Here is a 19,767-nt window from a genome sequence, read left to right on the forward strand (position 1 = left end):
TACATATAGTTCTTAATTAATTAAATAAATGTAGGAATAACTGAGATTCTCGAACTTAATCAAATTTACACTTTAGCCCTCGTTGTTGATATGTGATTTGCTGTCTACGTAGTATTATTATGGGTTGTTATCTGTGTCATGTGTGTGGATATTATTAGTTTATTACAAACATATATAATATAGGAAGAATTTTAAGTATATCGAAAACATTAGTGTTTCAGTTATTTTAATTGTTGATCTAAATTATAAAAAGTATATATAATATATATTAATTAAATCAATAGTTAAAATAATTAGAACACCAGTATTTTCGGTACACTTGAAATTTTTCTTATAATATAATATACTTTAATAAAAAATCTAGGAATCAGTAATTTTATTAAATTCTGGCCAGCATGTAACTAACAAAGAAAAATAAATCATTAAATAAAATTTTACACCAATCTCACACTATTAAAATTATTATTAATGACTATTTAATGACTATAAATCATAAAAGAAGCTAGTCCTGGTATTTCTAGTACTTTAATTTGATAACTTTCTATATATAAAGTAACGTATTTCAATGTCAATTAACACATCTCTCACCTTATACTAAAGTCAACACCGTTTGACAACGAAAATGTCAGGTTCAAAACGTTGTGACTCAGTTTCACTAACTCCTTCTGAACTTCAAGGAAGAAGAAGAAGGACAACGTTCTTTGTCATCGTCCTTCTTCTTCCTGTGGTTATCGCTGCGGTTTTATTCCGGCTCGACCCGTTTGAGCCGGTTCTGTTACCAGCACACGAGATAAGCCGGCCCAACTTGGTGGCTGGCACGCTGGCTCGCAACGACAACATGCGACGAGGGTCTGAGGTTGTCGGAAATGGACGCGTGGCGGGGCCGGAAGATTTAGTTTACGACGTGGCAACGAACGTGGTTTACACGGGGTGTAGGGATGGTTGGATCAAGCGAGTCAAGTTGAGTGATGACTCAGTGAGTGGCTCGGAGGTGGTGGAAGATTGGGTCAACACCGGTGGAAGACCGCTTGGGGTAGCTTTGGATCACGGCGGTGCACTCATTGTTGGCGATGCCAATAAGGTACCCGTGTTAGATATTATAAAACTACAAAAATGTTATTTGTATATTAAAATTAGGCACTAAAATCAGCTACTAATATATCTGTGTATAAATACATGTGTGATTTAATTATTTTTAACGTGTATTTATATTTTAGCATATATTTTACACTAATAACTGACTTTGATGACTAATTTTAATATACACCTAGTATAACTCATAAAACTATTTATATTTTTATGGTGAAAATTTAGTCGTTATTTTTGTACGAAGATGCTAACCGAAAAATGTTAGATAATAATTTAATCAAATATATTAAATTATATTTAATAATTATCAACAAATAATTTTACATAAAAACAACTATTCGACAGTTCTACCTATTTTTATTTATGTGTTTTGGAAAGAATCTTTCTATTTAAAAATGAAGATGATATGATGGTTTTGTATATATAATTAGATCAAAGTTAGGTTTGATAAGGTATTTTGAAGAAGTGTAAGTATTTTTTAAAAGTATAAATATTTTTTTATTTGAAAATAAAAAATATAATTATATTATGCGTGAAAAAGGATAAATTTATTGAATTAGTTATTCATAAATAATACATATTAAAATAATATATATATATATATATATTAAAAATAAGTTAAATAATATATATATAATAATTATTTGGTGATTGATTTTTTGTAGGTATATAGTATTTTTTATATATTTACATTTATTATTAAAGTCTTTTAAAATTTTAAAAATTAAAATACTTTTATTTATTGAAAATAATTTTTAGTTTTATTTACTAAATATTTTTAGTTTATGTCTGTCATTGTTGTCTATTATATTATGGTGTTTTAGAAACTCATCTTTCTAAAGTTAAACTAGCTGTTATTAGATAATTAAATTAATATAGTAGGTATTTGAGTATGACAAAATTAAATCCTCTTCTTTTAATCTGTAATGATGAGTTTCATTTATTTATTTTGTATTATTGATGAATTAATATGGCATGAAAATTAACTCAACTAAATGAATGAATATATAAGTCCAGTTATGGATACAAAGATACTCAGACACCAGCTAGCAATATTTTTTGTTCTACAATATATATATATATATATAGTGCAGTAATATGTTTAGAAATTAAGATACAAATGAAACTTACTTTCTATTCTTATAAATAAATTATAACTAAGATACAACTTATTAGTAGCTAATATATATGTCAGATACATAATTTGCATAGAGAAATTATATTTGCATATAATATTGTCACTTGTTTCTTCTTTCCCTTACTTTACTAATGATAATTGACAAATTGGTGTAGAAGCTAACTACGGATTATTAATTATTAGTACTAATTAAGATATGACTATATATGACAAAAGGACGAATATAATACAGTTAAGCTTACATAAGATATGAACAAGCTGCCTGACATGAAGTAAGTATATTAATTAATTATATATCAGTAAGATAATATATAATACAAATTTTAAATTAAAAGAGCGAAACAATAACATGTAGTATACAAATCATTTTATTTTTAACTAAAAGTTAATATCCAATTAAGGATTATAAAATTTTAATTTATAAAAGCACAATAATAAAAAAATTAACGTGACGAATTTAACATACAATTAAGTTTAACTAAATATATATATAAAAAATCAATTATATAGTTAATTTTTCATTAAAATGTTAATTATATTAATATTGAAGTAAGAATATTCCTAAAAAATTATATAAAAAAAAGAAGCTATACATTATTATAAGACAAGATGAATCAATTAATAATAATTAAAATTGAGAAATAATGTAGTATGGCAATAATATGCACTTTCTAATCTATATTTTTTAAACACTGATCTGTACACTCGGAATTCAACTTAATTAATTTAATGATGTAGGGGTTGTTGAGAATTACAAAGGATAAGAAGGTAGAGCTTCTTACCGATGAGGTTGATGGATTGAAATTCAAATTAACGGATGGTGTTGATGTAGCAAAAGATGGTACCATTTATTTCACAGATGCTTCATACAAATACTCATTAAAGGAACACTTCTTAGACTTGTTGGAGGGTAAGCCTCATGGTAGATTCATGAGTTATGATCCAAAAACAAAGAAAACAAAAGTGCTTGTCCATAATCTCTACTTCCCCAATGGTGTTGCTGTCTCACCAGATCAGCAATTTATCATCTTCTGTGAAAGTGTTCTGTAAGTGTTACATTCTGTTAGAACATTCTATTATTAAAATGCTTAAGTAAAGGTATATAAAAATTATGATTTAATTTTGATATGTTAATTATTAATATAAAATAATTTTATACGTGCACTTAATTACATAGATATGTCAATAAAAATGACTAGTTTTATCATTGATCACATGAATAATCATTTAAAAAATTGAATATAATTGGATAACCGTATAAAATGTTTATTAAAATTAAACTCTTTAATTATTTTAGTTAAGTTTAGGTTTTTGTTTTTTTTTGTTTTTTTATGAAAAAGTATACAGAAACAAAAATAAGAAAATAGCGATGGATACCTTAGGTGTTTATGCCTTAATAACTTGCAATTATAATAGAATGAAAGAATTTTTTATTAGAATGAAAGAATTTTTTATTTTTAAGACAAATAATTTTTGTATTTAGATAAAGAATATTGATTATGTTACATATACATTAAAATCAGTCATCAAAGTCAATCATCAGTTATCAAAGTCAATTATCAGTATAAAATACATGTTAAAATATAAATATATATTAAAAATAAATTATATATATATATATATATATATATATATATATATATATTATACACAAATACATTAATAAATAATTTTAGTAACTAATTTTAATATACGAATAGTATTATTTTTGAAAGAATATTCATAGAGAGTTTTTGTATTGCACCATTATTGGCATTTGTTTATAGACTAAGTATATCCTTAATTGATTGTTAATAATCTTATAATGATCCTAATAATAATCTTAATGGGCTAATGGACTTTAGAGTGTATTATAAAGTTAGTTATTGACTCTAATACCAAAAAAAAAAAAAAAAAATCATATATATACACATCATTTAGAATTTTTTCCCTTCAAATTATAATTTCTAATTAAAACAATTATTAATCATACGCGTCAATTTCTTTTAATTTGAAGCTATAATCTCATGTAATATTATCTAAATCTCTCACTGTTAGACCACTTCTAGTAATTTAAATAAATGCATGAAAGGTACATTTTCAAAAGAAAATTGTGTAATTAATATTAGCGATGGGCAAATTAATAAGGCTTGTGCTCCATTGAAATTATATTGTATTAACCGTATATTGAGCATATATTTGAAGGTTCTATGATTATCTATCCAGGATGAAATGCAAGAAATATTACATAGAAGGCCCTAAGAAAGGAAGTGTTGAAAAATTTTGTGATAACCTACCTGGCTACCCTGATAACATTCATTATGATGAACAAGGCCAATATTGGATTGGATTAGGCTCGGTAAAACAATTCTCATCAATTTCAATAAAATTACTTTTACTTTTTATTATTAATTATATTTACCTTCAATAATTATAATTATAATTATATTATGTATGGTGTTTTTATTGGTAATGAGTAAGTTGGTAAAGTAAAAGAAAATAAAGATCTAGTAATCATATTTAAAATAATAAAACTCGTACATAATAAAAATTATAAATTTAATAGTAATTATCATCTTATTTTATTATTTTATTAATCTTTTATTTTAAAAAATATTTTTTCTATATAAATATATATCATTTGTATGGTAAATAATGGAACTTCTATATATTTATGTAAATAAGGGGGAAATCTCCTTCTATGCTAATAATTTTTATTCATACCAAAAAGAGTAGTATCCCGCCAACCTTTTCCTTGACCTCCATGTTTTATGGTTTAATTAATCTGAAATTTCTTATAATTTTAATTATCATTATTAGCTTCTAATGATTTAAAATTTTATAACTAAATTTTCGTATCATATATATAATAAGTTTAATTTTGACTATATATTTTGTTAGAATATAATTACGATCAATTAAAATAAGTTAGCATCATTTATATTTATATAACATATCTATATATTTATTGTAGGATTCTACGTTTTTATTGTTTTAATTCTTCTAACACATATATATACCCTTGTATATTGTATCTTTAGCGACTTACTCAATAATACATCATACTTTTTTCAATTTACTCCCTTATTTTTAACATGGTATCAAGAACTTAGGTTTTTTTTTTTTTCCGATGAAAAATAGTTCAGAGCCTTTCATGTTTTCTTTTTTCGACAGTCTCTTTTCCTCTGTTTTCGATCACATTTTCGACGTTTTTCTCTGTCAGTGACCACATCATCCTCTTCGTCTCGTCGTTCTGAATCCAACGAGCCAAACCACGTCGCCAGAAACGCTCTGACGTGCCGCTGCAAGCTCTCTGCTGCCATAATCTTTTCTTCCTTCCAGAACGCTTCAGAACCATCGATGTGTCGCGAACCCGCGGCTTCCTTCGACCCGTGTTCAGCCCGCGTGCAGGCGCAATCCGACCCGTGGCCGGATGCCCCCGGATCTGCAAACCAGGTCATTGACGCGTCATCGTTGACGTGGCTTCATCCTCCGCTCCTGCAACAACACGTGTCTTCCATCCGTTGATGTGGCACTGACATAGCATACTGTGGGACTCATCCTAAGATTTTTTGGTGAACTCTTTCCAATTTTGCACCCCGTTTTCTCAATTTCTGTCCTGCAGTTTCTTCTCTCTTTCACCTTTGTTTTTACTATTATGAAAAAATCGGATGTCTTTGCTACCATAGACAGAAAGGATAAATTCTGTCGAAATTGTAATTGTTTTGGGCACCTCTTCTTATCCTTGTATTGATTGTCAGAAACGCAGGCAGAAAGGTCACATTAGCTACAATTGTCCAACAATGTTCCACCATTATTGCAAGCTTTTAGGACACTTGATTACTGCCTGTCCTACTCGCGCACCACATCCTAATCAGACCAAGTATTATTGCTGTCCCAACTTCTACAAGAATGTTGCCTGCTTTTGCTGCTGCTACTGAATCTACCAACTCCGTTTCTCTATACCCGTCTCCTGTTTCTCTATCCGATATTGAGTCCCTTCTTAAGCAACTTCTTTCTTTTTTTGGTAATACTCCTGCTGCTTTTTCAATTCCTCCCGTTAATTCTGAATGGTATTTTGATTCCGGTTGCCTTCATCACATGTCTCCTTTGCGTCATCTTTTCTCGTCTTTATCTCCCACTACAAATGCACCTTCTGTCAATACTGTTGATGATTCTCTCTTGCATGCAACACATAAGGATTTTATTTCACAATCAAATTTTAATCTTCCTGATACTTATTATATTCCAAAATTAAACTTTAATCTTATTTTTGTTGGTCAACTTGTTGATCTTGATTTTGATGTCAATTTTTCTATTTCTAGTTGTCGTGTACAGGATCGTCGGACGGAATAAATCATCAGGACTAGACGTAAGGTCAGAAGGTTATTTGAACTCGAGAATCTTCATATTCCTCCTGTGTCAAATCTCTGTATTGTTTCTTCTCCATCTATCCTTTACTTGTGGCATCACTGTCTTGCCCACAGCTCATTAGAAAAATTGCGTCCTCTTGTGTCTAAGGGTGTTTTGGATCAGGTTAATAATGAGTCTTTTGATTGCATTTCTTATCAAACTGATAAACAATCTGCTTTATCTTTTCACAATAATTCATCTTTTACTTGCTCTCCTTTTGATCTTTTCCACTCTGATGTTTGGGCCCCGTCCCACTGCTTCTATGCGAGGGGCTCGATACTTTATAGTTTTCATTGATGATTATTCACACTTTACTTGGGTTTATTTGATGACTAATCACCATGAGTTATCTCATATTTATATTAATTTTTCCACTATCATTAAAACTCATTTTTCAAAGTCATTAAAGATTTTCAACACGATAATACTATGGAATACTGTGACTTCAAACTTTTAAATTTTCTTGCTGAATAGGGTACCTTCTCTGAGATTTTTTACCCTGGTACGTCTCAACAAAATGGACGAACTAAACACAAACACTGTCACATTCTTGACTCTGTTCGTGCAATGCGTATTTCTTCTTCGTGTCTTGAGCGTACTTGGGGTGAAGCCATTCTTACTACTGTCCATATTATCAATAGACTTCCTTCTTTTGTCCTTGGTAACATTACTCCCTTTGAGCGTCTTTATCTTACTTCTTTAGATTACAGTTCTCTTCGAGTTTTTGCTTATGTCTGTTTTGTTCTTATTCAGCCTCATGAACATAGTAAGCTTGAACATCGAGCTCGCATATGTTATTTTCTTGGTTATGACACTGAACACAAGGATTATCGTTGTTAGGATCCTCTTTCTAGATGTATCTGTATATCTCATCATGTTGTATTATGAGAGCATCACATGTTTTCTAAGTTCTCCCCATTTGAGTTTATTCCTTCTCAATCACCATTTTTTACTAACCCCAATATTTATCTTTTTCCTAGTGATGATTCTACAGGTTCTACCTCCAGTCAACCTCTCGAGCTTCCTACTCTTCTGCCTTCTTCATCTCCTGATGATTCCAGACCGCACGATGATCCTGCTCCTGCTGTCATACCTCTTCCCTCTAATCGTTCTTCTAAGGTAAAAAATCCACCTCTTTTGCTCTTGTTGCTCGTCTCACATCTGTTCACGCTCTCCTGGCCATTACTGCCGTAAAAAAATGATCTCTCAGTCAGATGGATGTGAATAATGCATTTCTTAATGGGGAATTGAAAAAGAGGGTTTGTATGAAACCACCCCAGGATATCCTTGTCCTCCTAGCAAAGTCTGTCTCTTCGTAAGGCTTTTTATGGTCTTAAGCAAGCTCTTTGTGAATGGTTTGAAAAGTTCAGAACCACTATATGCAATCTCGGTTTCACTTGCAGCCCTCATGAGAATGCTCTCTTTATTCGTAAAAGTGAACATGGGGTTGTTCTTTTACTCTTATATGTTGATGACATGATCATTACTGGAAATGATGTTGATGGTATCTCTGATCTTAAAGCATCTCTTCACCACACTTTTGAGATGAAAGATCTTGGTTCTCTCAGTTATTTTCTTGGCCTATAAGTCATATCCATAGATGACGGTATCTATCTCTCTCAAGCTAAGTATGCTTCAAATCTTCTTTCTTGAGCTATAATTACAGATTGTCGCACTGAGTCTACTCCTCTTGAGCCTAATGTTCGATTTACTCCTATGGATGACACTGTTTTGGATAATCCTACCCTTTATCGACAGTTAATTGGAGGTATTATCTACTTGACTGTCACACGACTAGACATCGCCTATCCAGTTCTTGTCAGCTCCTCGTATTACTCACTATATATGCAGCAGTTCTTCTCATTCTTCAATAATCAAAGGCACTATGTTTCATGGCCTTCATTTTTCTACCCATTCATCTATAACCCTTTAGGTGTACTCAGATGCTGATTGGGCTGGTGATCCCACTGATTGTCGCTCTACTACTGGTTATTGTTTATTTCTTGGTGACTCTCTCATTTCCTCAATTGTCCCCAACTGATATTTTTTGCGACAACCACAATACTATTCAGATTGCCCATAATGATGTTTTTCATTAGCGCACCAAACACATTGAGATTGATTGTCACTTTATCTGGCAACGTTTCCTTATTGATGTTGTTCGTCTCATACCTGTTGGAACCCTATATCAGACTGCTGATAAATTCACGAAGGCTCATCATCCAATTCGTTTTCGGACTCTAGTATCCAAACTCAAGATGGTATCTTTAGCTCCTACTTGAGTTTGAGGGGGGATGTTAAGATATAATTAGGATCAATTAAGATCAATTAGCATCATTTATATTTATATAGCATATCTGTCTATTTACAGTAGAATTATACGTTTTTATTACTTTGATTCTTCTAACTCCTATATATACTTTTATATATTGTATCTTTCACGACTCACTCAATAATAATACATCATACTTTCTTTAGTTTAGTCTCTTTTTGTTTCTAACATATTTCATATTTTTTTAAGGTTTAATTACGCTGTTTATCCCTATATTTTTTTTCTTTTTAATTGGATTCCTGTACCAAATTTTTTTTTCAATTAAGTCCCTCTTAGTAGTAATTGGCTTAATTTTATAGGGATCCAGCTAAAAAAAAAGAATTGGTACAGGGACCTAAATAAAAAGAAAAAAAAAAGTGTAGGGACCCAATTAAAAAAAAATTTTGGTGCAAAAATTCAATTAAAAGAAAAAAAAGTATAAAGATCTAATTAAAAATTTTGCGAAATTATAGGATCAGCAGCAGAGTAATTAAACTTTTTTTAACTTTAAATCACTATATGTTGCAAACATTATTTTTCAATCAAATGTCTATAGTTTAAAATTTTGGTAATCAATGCCTATAAGAAGTAATAACACGTTATAATGTTTTTTTTTTTTTTTTTTTTTTTGTGCTTTTGAATTAACGCAGGGATCAACCTCAGAACTGGATATAATATTCAAATATCCCTTGATTCGGAAGGCTTTAGGAATGTTCGCAAAGTATGTAGTGAATCCAAGTATAGCGAAAAATGGAGGAGTTATATCTGTGGATTTGGATGGAAAACCAATTGCTCACTATTCTGATCCCAAATTAGCATTAGCAAGTGGAATTAAAATTGGTGATCACATTTATTGTGGTTCCCTTTTTTATCCCTTTATACTACGTCTTGATGTGAAGCAATATCCTGCTATCAACTCATCATCTTCAAAAAAATAAAAATAAAAAATAATATAAGTTATATATATTATGCACGTTATTCAACTGTTTAGTTCTATATAGACTATATACTACTTCCGCGGTGTTGTATGTTGTGTACACTTTAATCTTATATCTGTATTGTTAAACTATTCTATGGTTTGATTTTAATCAGATTTTTGTTATTAGTTGTATTACAAATTCGACCCAAATAAAAAAAAAATGAGATAATTTATATGTGTGAATATGAGTTAATCACTTTTTATATTAAGTATGTACAATATAAAATAAGTTGCGATTGATTTATCAGAATTAGTCTTATTTATATAATATTATTTAAATTTATTATAAATTATTTCTCTAACTCCTATATTCGATGGGTATTTACAAATTATTTAAATATATATAAATTAATAATTAATATATATAAAACATGTATTCGGTATTCAGTTTTTAAAAACATATATTATATTTTAAATTATTTTACATATTTTTTAAATAATATATTGTATAATATATTAATATATTTAAACAATATATTTAAATATGTTTATTTCATAAACCAAAAATACAGCTAAATAATAATTGCATCTAACACTAACTAGCTAGCTAATAAATACAAAACTTAATACCTATACTACTAACTAACACAAACTCATTTTAAAACAATAACCTAAAGGTAAATTATTTAAATTCAAAATATATTTGATTTAAACGTATATCATATTTTAAATTATTTTAAATATTTTTAAATAGGATAAAGTGCTAAATTGATCTTCCTACGTTTAGGTGTAATTCTGTTTTAGTCCTTAAGGTTTAAAGTGTTTTATTTAAATCTAAAAAAGTTTCATTTAGATTCAATGTAGTCCCATTGTGAGGTCAAAGTTAAATAATTAACGGAATGTCCTACGTGATAGCAGTACAAGAACAAGATCAATAATATGGAGAACAAGTACAAGCTCCATAGGCACAAAATCAACCGTCAATGCATCAATATATTTATTTATCATTCTCCATACAATTTAAATAAAATATTTTCTATAGAACAAAGGAGAATGATAAATAAATATATTGATGCATTCATTGTTGATTTTGTACCATTGGAGCTTGTACTTATTTTCTAGATTATCAATCTTGTTCTTGCACTGCTGTCACGTAGGACATTCCGTTAATTATTTAACTTTGACCTTAGGGTGACACTTTAATTTAAACCTTAAGGATCAAAACAGGTGTTGAGTTAAGAAATTAACTTAATTAATTAGTGATAACAAACATTATTTTTGGCAAAATAAATAATTAGATTTGTTTAATTAATAAGTATATGTTGCTAATTATTTATTTTGTGTTGCAGGCTGATGGGAAAATAATCAAGCTCAGCCCAAAAGAAACAAAGCCAAAGGATCTTATGGGCCATCCGGGTTGCCTTATAGAAATTCAATCCAAACCCATATCCATCTCACAAGGCTTCTTTTGTAAGATTGAAGTCTTCTCCCTCTTGAAGTGCAACGTTTCTTCTACTTTCTGACCAAGTAAAATCAACTTCACAAAAAGTAAGAAAGAGAAGAAAAGCTTCCTCCATAAGCCAGTAACCAAAGAAGCAAGAAAGAGAAAATCTAAGCTTGAAGCACAGAAGCTAAAGCAGAAAATCTAATCCAAATCAAGCTTAGGTTAAAGGTAATCCATCTCATCTTGCATGCATCAGATCTTCATCCCCTCTTTCCAACTCTCTGCACTATCCGAAAATGGCATTCAAGGGAAAGTTGATATCTGTTCTTCACTGCTACAAATCCACGGTCACAAGAGATTCTTGGGGACCAAGTTGCATTTCTATGGTTCAGATTTGGTTGACCATGAGAAGATTTCTATGGTTACTATTTTGTGGCTTTCGGTCAAGATGAGGAAGTCAGAGGGAAAGTTTCTTCTCTGAGGATTAAGGTGAAAAAGTGAACTTGTGGGTTGGTGAAGCTCAAGGCTCAAGGTGTTGACCTTGGAGGAAGAACCAAGCAACATGCAAGGAGATAAAAGAAGCTTGCTGTTCATTCAGAAAGCAAGGAGAGAAAACCAGTGAATAAAGGTTTTGTTCTGAGAGAGCTCTTTGAAGAAGTTCAACTAACTGGACAGTGTAACCTAATCAAAGGTGCATTCCGCCAGTATGAAGAACTAAATCAGAGGCTTGCTAATCTGGTTTTTCGCATAGCACAGAGGCTGTTGATGAAATCAATCTCCTTCATGTTTTACTGATTGTAATGTAATTTTCTATGTTTATCTTTCTGTAATTTCTTGTGAGAAAAGGCATTGTGAGAAAGCTCAAGTAAAAGCCATGAGTGGAAAAAGGCTTAGTGATACACTTGAGAGAAAAGCCTAGAGTTATTTTCAGATTTCTTTAGGTGTGTTTATGTCTTGTATCTTGTACCTGTGAGGTATCCCTTTCTTAGTTGGGTTAGCACTAAGAGTGAATAGTTAGGTATTAGCATAGCCAATGTCAAGTTAGGTTAGAACTTGAGTGTGAAAGGATTGGGTCAATCCTGTGTTATTGGTGTATGTAATACTGTTAACTATAGTGAAATTCTTCCATAGTTGCGGAGGAGACTGGATGTAGGTTGCATAGCACAAGGCAACTGAACCAGGATACATGCTGGTGTTAGCTTTTCTCTTCTCTGCTGTGTTCTATTTTCTGATATTCATGAGACAAAAATAAATTGTCTCATAAATTTCCGCTGCTAAGTTAAAACAGAATCAGAATTGTAAATCTGTTTTAAAAAGGGTAACAACAGCAATTAAAGGAAGGCATAGATTCAACCCCCCTTCTCTAAGCCAACCACAACCTTCAATTGGTATCTGGAGCTAAGGTCTCAAGAATCAAGCTTAACCGCTTGGAGCAAAGATCCAATGGCGAACAATCTGGGCACAACCACAGTTGCCTACACCCTCACTGAAGGCCAGTCAAACAACAGGCCACCTTTCTTTAACGGAAAGAACTATTCCTACTGGAAAGAAAGGATAAGGATCTTCATCCAATCCATTGACTACAACTTATGGAAGATCATTGTGAGTGGTCCCAAGATCCCAACAAAAACAAGTGCTGATGGAGTGGTGACTCCGAAAGAAGAAGCTGAATGGAATGAAGATGACAAAAAGAAGATAGAGCTGAATGCTAAAGCAACCAACCTTCTTCATTGTGCTATCAGCTTTGAAGAGTACCGGAAGGTGTCTAGATGCAAGACAGCCAAAGAAATCTGGGAAAAACTCCAGGTTACACATGAAGGCACCAAACAAGTAAAAGAAACGAGGATTGATATGCTGCGAAAAGAGTACGAGATGTTTAGCATGAAGGATGGAGAAAGCATTGATGAAGCATTTGAGAGATTCTCAATCATAATCAACAACCTTGATGCTATGGGTACAAACTATGCAGAACAAACCTTGGTGAGAAAACTCCTTAGAAGCCTCACAAAAGAGTGGGAAAACACTGCCACTGTCCTAACCGAGAGTAACAACATAAGTCCCATAACCTATGATGAGCTGAGAGGAAAACTCCTTGCCTATGAAGCCACACACACAAACACAGACTCAAAGAAAAAGGGAATAGCCCTCAAGTCACAAATAGAACCGAAAGAGAGTGAGTCTAGTGATGGTATTTCAGATGACGAGCTTTTGTTTTTTGCTAGGAGATTTAGAAGGATGATGAAAAGCAAGGACAAATACAAGGGTTCAAGTTCAAAGGAGCAAAAGATAGACTTGAGCAAGGTGACGTGTCATCATTGCAAGGAGGCTGGGCACTTCAAGTCAAACTGTCCAAAGCTCAAAAAGGAGGACAAAGGCAAGAAGGAAAGGAAGAGAGTACTCATGGCAGCTTGGGAAGATCTTGAGAATGACTCAAATGAAGAAGAAGAATCTGAAGGAGATGACAAAGACTGCTTCATGGCTGGAAACAACAATCTTGATGAGGTAAACTACTATGATTTAACCATTGAGGACTTGCATGTTATTATTGATGATCTCACTTTAAACACATCAAAACTGCTTGATAAATACAATGAGTGCAGATCTGAAAGAAATGTGTTAAGAGCTGAAAATGATTTTTTAAAAGAAAAAGTGAAGGAAACTGAATGTGCTTTAGACATCATTGAAGAAAACAGATTTCTAAAATCTGAACTTGAAAAATTAAAAGGAAAGCACATTGCAGATCCTTCTCATGAGTTAATTGCTGAAAATAAAAGATTAAATGATATGATTAAAAGGCTGAATGGTGACTTAGCAAAATTTGCTCAAGGTTCTAGCAACTTGGACAAATTACTTGCAAGTCAAAGACCATTATTTGAAAAATCTGGTTTAGGCTACATAGCCAAGGAAGATGTAGTTTCTAACACTTCCTCTATAAAATTTGTGGCCTCTTCATCAAATACCTAATCCATACCAAACAAATCAGGTATCGGATATATTTCAACATGTGAAGAAAAATCTGATGAAGAATACACAATTGAAACTGAGCCTTCACCAAAAACTGAACCGAGTTCAAACCGGGCAGGTTTGGGTTATATTTCGAAAAATGAGGCTGCTTTCAAGAAACCAACTTTTTACAACAAAACCTCATTTTTGAAAGGCAAAAATATTCAAAAAAATTCTGGTGAAAATGCTTTTGTAAAGAGGAATAACTTTATTAAAAAACAGTTTGTCAAAAGAAATGCATCTCCTCCAAGAACCAGAAAATTTCAAAGCTTTAATCATTTCAAGCAATATAACTCACATCAGTTTCAGCAACACACACCAGAAAATCATTGTGTTAATTGCAAGAAATTTGGTCACTCATATGCACAATGCTTCATTGAAAAGAGAGTTGTAGGAAACAAAGTCTACAATGTTGTTTGTGATTTCAATGCACTTGGGCAACCAAGATGGATTAACTTCAAAGGATCCAAATTAATTTGGATACCTAAGGCTACTTGAAACTCATCATGCAAATTTGCCTAGCATCCAAGAACAAAAAGGACATGTGGTACATGGATAGTGGATGTTCAAGGCACATGACTGGAAGGTCAACCTACTTCATCAAACTAAATAAGTATGATGGAGGTTTTGTGACCTTTGGAGATGATGGTAAAGGTAAAATCATTGCTGTTGGAAAAGTAGGTAATGAGCAATCTACTTTCATTGATGATGTGCTTTTGGTTTGTGGTTTAAAGCACAATCTTTTGAGTATAAGTCAGCTGTGCGATTTAGGATATTAATATTCAATTTGTTAAATCAGAGGAGCAATTAGCTGATATTTTTACAAAACCATTAGCTGATGATAGATTCTGCATGCTTAGGACTTGTCTAGGAATCTTGAGTTATGATTCTTTGTTTGAAAAATGCTGATGTATTTGCTGGAGCTTTTTTGTCTCATAAACAGGCATGAGACAATTCTGGGCAGGTGATGAACGTTTCCATCAAGTCAGCATGTTCTGGGCTTATTTCAAATGAACCTCAATCTGGGCCAACCTCAATATTCAGATCAAGAGTGGTCCAAATGTGTTTCATTAATCTCATATCACTTCAAGGCCCAAACATGAATGTTACAATCTTGTTTGATTTTTGATGACTTGTGTGTTTCACAAAAGGTTTTCAAGAGGATTTAATTTTGGCCCAAAAAAGTGTTTCAGGTTAATTTTGTTGTTTTTCTCAAATTTTAAAATTAACTTCCCTTTTATCTTTTAAAATCAAATAAAATCTTTCTTGAATGAGGTCATGTCTTTTCAAGTCTTTTCAAATGGTGATGCAGTTGCATGGTTTTGGAAATCCATTTTTTGGGTACGGTTACCAACACTCCCTCTCTTCCCTCCATAACTTCTCCACACACTCTTCGGTTTCTTCCCACTCACTTTACTGCTTCTCTTCCCTCAAAAGACTGAAACTAACCAAATGAGGAAGAAAACCATTCCTAAAAGGCCTCCTCGTGAAAAGATTTACAAGCTACCCACAAAGCCTTCCACTCGCTCTCAAGACCGGACCTTTACCCCTTCTCCTTCTCCTCCTACCTCTCCTCCTCGCTGTGACCCCATGGCTCGGACCAAGAACACTCCAAGGTTCCCTGCCTCTGCCAAGCCAACGCCACCACCGAAAGTCACACCATCCAAGCCAGGTTCATCGAAACCGAGTTCATCCAAAGGGAAGCGTCCTGCAGCACCAGAACCTCCACCTGAGTCCACACAACCAAAGTCTAGGTCTGTTCCATCACGTTCTCAAAGAGGTAAAACTCGAGTTCCTCTCACATCTGTTAGAGAACCAGACATTGATCCTTTTGCTCACAAATCACACTATATGACATCTCACTCAGACTTTAACCCCCATCGTTTCAAATCTGCCATGAACCACGATTTCTATGAGGGAGTCATTCAGTATCGTACTCTATGTCCATCTTTTCTGGCTGATTTACCTGATTTGAAAAAGAAAGGTTTTCCTTTTGTTGAAAATTTGGAATTTTTAGACTGGAATCACCTTTTCAAAATCAAAAAACCTGTATATCCTCAGTTGGTCAAAGAATTTTATGCAAACTTGACTTACCATGAAGGAAGTGTGCATTCGTATGTTAAGGGTCGAGACATATTTCTAAATAATGAAACTATCAGTGATGCTTTGAAGTATACTGATGTTGGGCCTTGTGCCTACACTTCGGTTAAGTGGGATGAAGGTGTTGGAATTTCCTATCATAATGCATTGGCTCACATCTGTGAACATGTTTCTCTAATTGATGGTATTACACCCACTCACAAAGCCCTAGGATATGAGCGTGTTCAATTGCACCGAATGGTTAATCATGTTATTCTGCCTCAAAGCAGCTCATATCAAAGGGTTTCCTACACTGATACTCTTGTTTTATATGCCCTTCTCACCAAAACTGAAATTTCATTTGCATACTTGATGGTTAGATATATGTTTGACTCTGTTAGGAGTGAAAAGGACAAAGCACTCCCTTATGGCATGTTTCTAACTTGCATATTTGAACATTTTGGTGTTGACTTGACCAATGAGAAATATGAAAATAGACATTCATACCTAAAGGGGGGTGGTTCAGTGAAACAGAACAAAGGACCCACTAGATCTGAAAGAGTCGTCCTAGATGATGAAGATGAGGACTTTGTCCCTGAGGATTCTCCTGCTCCTTCCACCGAGGGTACTTCCATTTCCACTGGGAAGAAATCCACTTTGCTTAATGTGGTCAAGGATGTTGCTCAAGAGTTTGTCTCCCAATCGAATCACTTGATTGAATTGAGCAAAGAGCGAAGGAAGCTGGCGAGCAAACATGAGAACTTCCTGAAGAAATCAAGAGATAGAGTGGCTGTGCTCATGACCTTCATTGATAACCTTCAAAATGATGAAGACATTGCCACTGATGCTGAAGAGGAAGCTGCCTCGGAGGGGAATTGTTCTGATGCCTAGGATTTGTCTCATAAAATCTGCTGATGCTGCTCATTTTTTGTCTCATAAACTCTGTTTTATTTTGCTACTATTTGGTATACTCTTGTTGTCTTGGATAACTGTAATAACTTTGAACATTGATGCACTTTTGGTTATTTCGTTAGTTATCTTGGCTGTGCACTAACCTTTCTTGCAGGGTTTATAGTGCTGTTTTTGTTGATCTTGCATGTTATCCGCCCTTGATGACAAAAGGGGGAGTAATAACTATTAAAGGTTGTTTTTGATTTTTTGATTAGTCAGTTAATTGATGCTGAAAATTTATTGATGCTGCTAATTCTTTTCTGAACTTTGTTTCGGATTAGAACTGAACTTTGTTTTTGTAAATTGTTTTTGTTTTACAATATGCTTTGGCTGTTGTCATGATAAGAAATACTGGGCTGAATATGTGTTGCTGGTTATATAGAATCCCTTAGTCAAGTTACATCTTGAATAGCTCCTTTTTAAGCTTAATATAAACAGGAACAAAAAGGAAAGAGCATAGATTCAGGGGGAGCTATTGTTGAAAAGGAAAGGGGGAGCAACACATTAGCAAGCAACATCATTCAAAGGGAGTCTCTAAAACCTTACTCAAACTCATTTCCTTTTGATTGTTGCTTAAATCATGTTTGTCATCAAGGGGGAGATTGTTGAGTTAAGAAATTAACTTAATTAATTAGTGATGACAAACATTATTTTTGACAAAATAAATAATTAGATTTGTTTAATTAATAAGTATATGTTGCTAATTATTTATTTTGTGTTGCAGGCCAAATTCATTTTTAAGCAGCCCAAATGGTATAATAAAATTATAGCAAGGCTGATGGGAAAATAATCAAGCTCAGCCCAAAAGAAACAAAGCCAAAGGATCTTATGGGCCAACCGGGTTGCCTTATGGAAATTCAATCCAAACCCGTATCCATCTCACAAGGCTTCTTTTGTAAGATTGAAGTCTTCTCCCTCTTGAAGTGCAACGTTCTTCTACTTTCTGACCAAGTAAAATCAACTTCACAAAAAGTAAGAAAGAGAAGAAAAGCTTCCTCCATAAGCCAGTAACCAAAGAAGCAAGAAAGAGAAAATCTAAGCTTGAAGCACAGAAGCTAAAGCAGAAAATCTAATCCAAATCAAGCTTAGGTTAAAGGTAATCCATCTCATCTTGCATGCATCAGATCTTTATCCCCTCTTCCCAACTCTCTGCACTATCCGAAAATGGCATTCAAGGGAAAGTTGATATCTGTTCTTCACTGCTACAAATCCACGGTCACAAGAGATTCTTGGGGACCAAGTTGCATTTCTATGGTTCAGATTTGGTTGACCATGAGAAGATTTCCATGGTTACTGTTTTGTGGCTTTCGGTCAAGATGAGGAAGTCAGAGAGAAAGTTTCTTCTCTGAGGATTAAGGTGAAAAAGTGAACTTGTGGGTTGGTGAAGCTCAAGGCTCAAGGTGTTGACTTTGGAGGAAGAACCAAGCAACATGCAAGGAGATAAAAGAAGCTTGCTGTTCATTCAGAAAGCAAGGAGAGAAAACCAGTGAATAGATGTTTTGTTCTGAGAGAGCTCTTTGAAGAAGTTCAACTAACTGGACAGTGTAACCTAATCAAAGGTGCATTCCGCCAGTATGAAGAACTAAATCAGAGGCTTGCTAATCTGATTTTTCGCATAGCACAGAGGCTGTTGATGAAATCAATCTCCTTCATGTTTTACTGATTGTAATGTACTTTTCTATGTTTGTCTTTCTGTAATTTCTTGTGAGAAAAGGCATTGTGAGAAAGCTCAAGTAAAAGCTATGAGTGAAAAAAGGCTTAGTGATACACTTGAGAGAAAAGCCTAGAGTTATTTTCAGATTTTTTTAGGTGTGTTTATGTCTTGTATCTTGTACCTGTGAGGTATCCCTTTCTTAGTTGGGTTAGCACTAAGAGTGAATAGTTAGGTATTAGCATAGCCAATGTCAAGTTAGGTTAGAACTTGAGTGTGAAAGGATTGGGTCAATCCTGTGTTATTGGTATATGTAATACTGTTAACTATAGTGAAATTCTTCCATAGTTGTGGAGGAGACTGGATGTAGGTTGCATAGCACAAGGCAACTGAACCAGGGTATATGCTGGTGTTAGCTTTTCTCTTCTCTGCTGTGTTCTGTTTTCTGATATTCATGAGACAAAAATAAATTGTCTCATAAATTTCTGCTGCTAAGTTAAAACAGAATCAGAATTGCAAATCTGTTTTAAAAAGGGTAACAACAGCAATTAAAGGAAGGCATAGATTCAACCCCCCTTCTCTAAGCCTACCACAACCTTCAACAGGATTACACCCAAACGTAGGGATCAATTTAGTACTTTATCCTTTTAAATAATATATTATATAAAATATATTTAATATATTTTCAACAATATATTTAAAATGTTTATTTTTCATTAACTAAAAATATTGCTAAATAATAATTTCATCTAACACTAACTAACTAATACATACTAAAAGCTTAAGAGCC

General features: G+C 33.0%; 1 protein-coding gene across 1 annotated transcript; it reads left to right on the plus strand.

The window, feature by feature from the left end:
* Positions 1–574: 574 nt before the first annotated feature.
* LOC112721019 (protein STRICTOSIDINE SYNTHASE-LIKE 7) lies at positions 575–9,972 on the plus strand. Its single transcript, XM_072206486.1, has 4 exons — positions 575–1,081; positions 2,966–3,273; positions 4,433–4,565; positions 9,581–9,972. Exons 1-4 carry the CDS (start codon positions 623–625, stop codon positions 9,866–9,868), a joined length of 1,188 nt encoding a protein of 395 aa, XP_072062587.1. The 5' UTR covers positions 575–622; the 3' UTR covers positions 9,869–9,972.
* The last annotated feature ends 9,795 nt before the right edge of the window (positions 9,973–19,767 follow it).

This window comes from Arachis hypogaea, chromosome 11, assembly GCF_003086295.3.
Source record: "Arachis hypogaea cultivar Tifrunner chromosome 11, arahy.Tifrunner.gnm2.J5K5, whole genome shotgun sequence".
Lineage (NCBI taxonomy): Eukaryota > Viridiplantae > Streptophyta > Magnoliopsida > Fabales > Fabaceae > Arachis > Arachis hypogaea.

Coding starts and splice junctions, on each gene's coding strand:
- LOC112721019 (XM_072206486.1), top strand. CDS start 623: ATGTCAGGTTCAAAACGTTGTGACTCAGTTTCACTAACTCCTTCTGAA. Junction 3,274..4,432: donor ATCTTCTGTGAAAGTGTTCT/GTAAGTGTTACA, acceptor TTATCTATCCAG/GATGAAATGCAAGAAATATT. Junction 4,566..9,580: donor ATTGGATTGGATTAGGCTCG/GTAAAACAATTC, acceptor GAATTAACGCAG/GGATCAACCTCAGAACTGGA.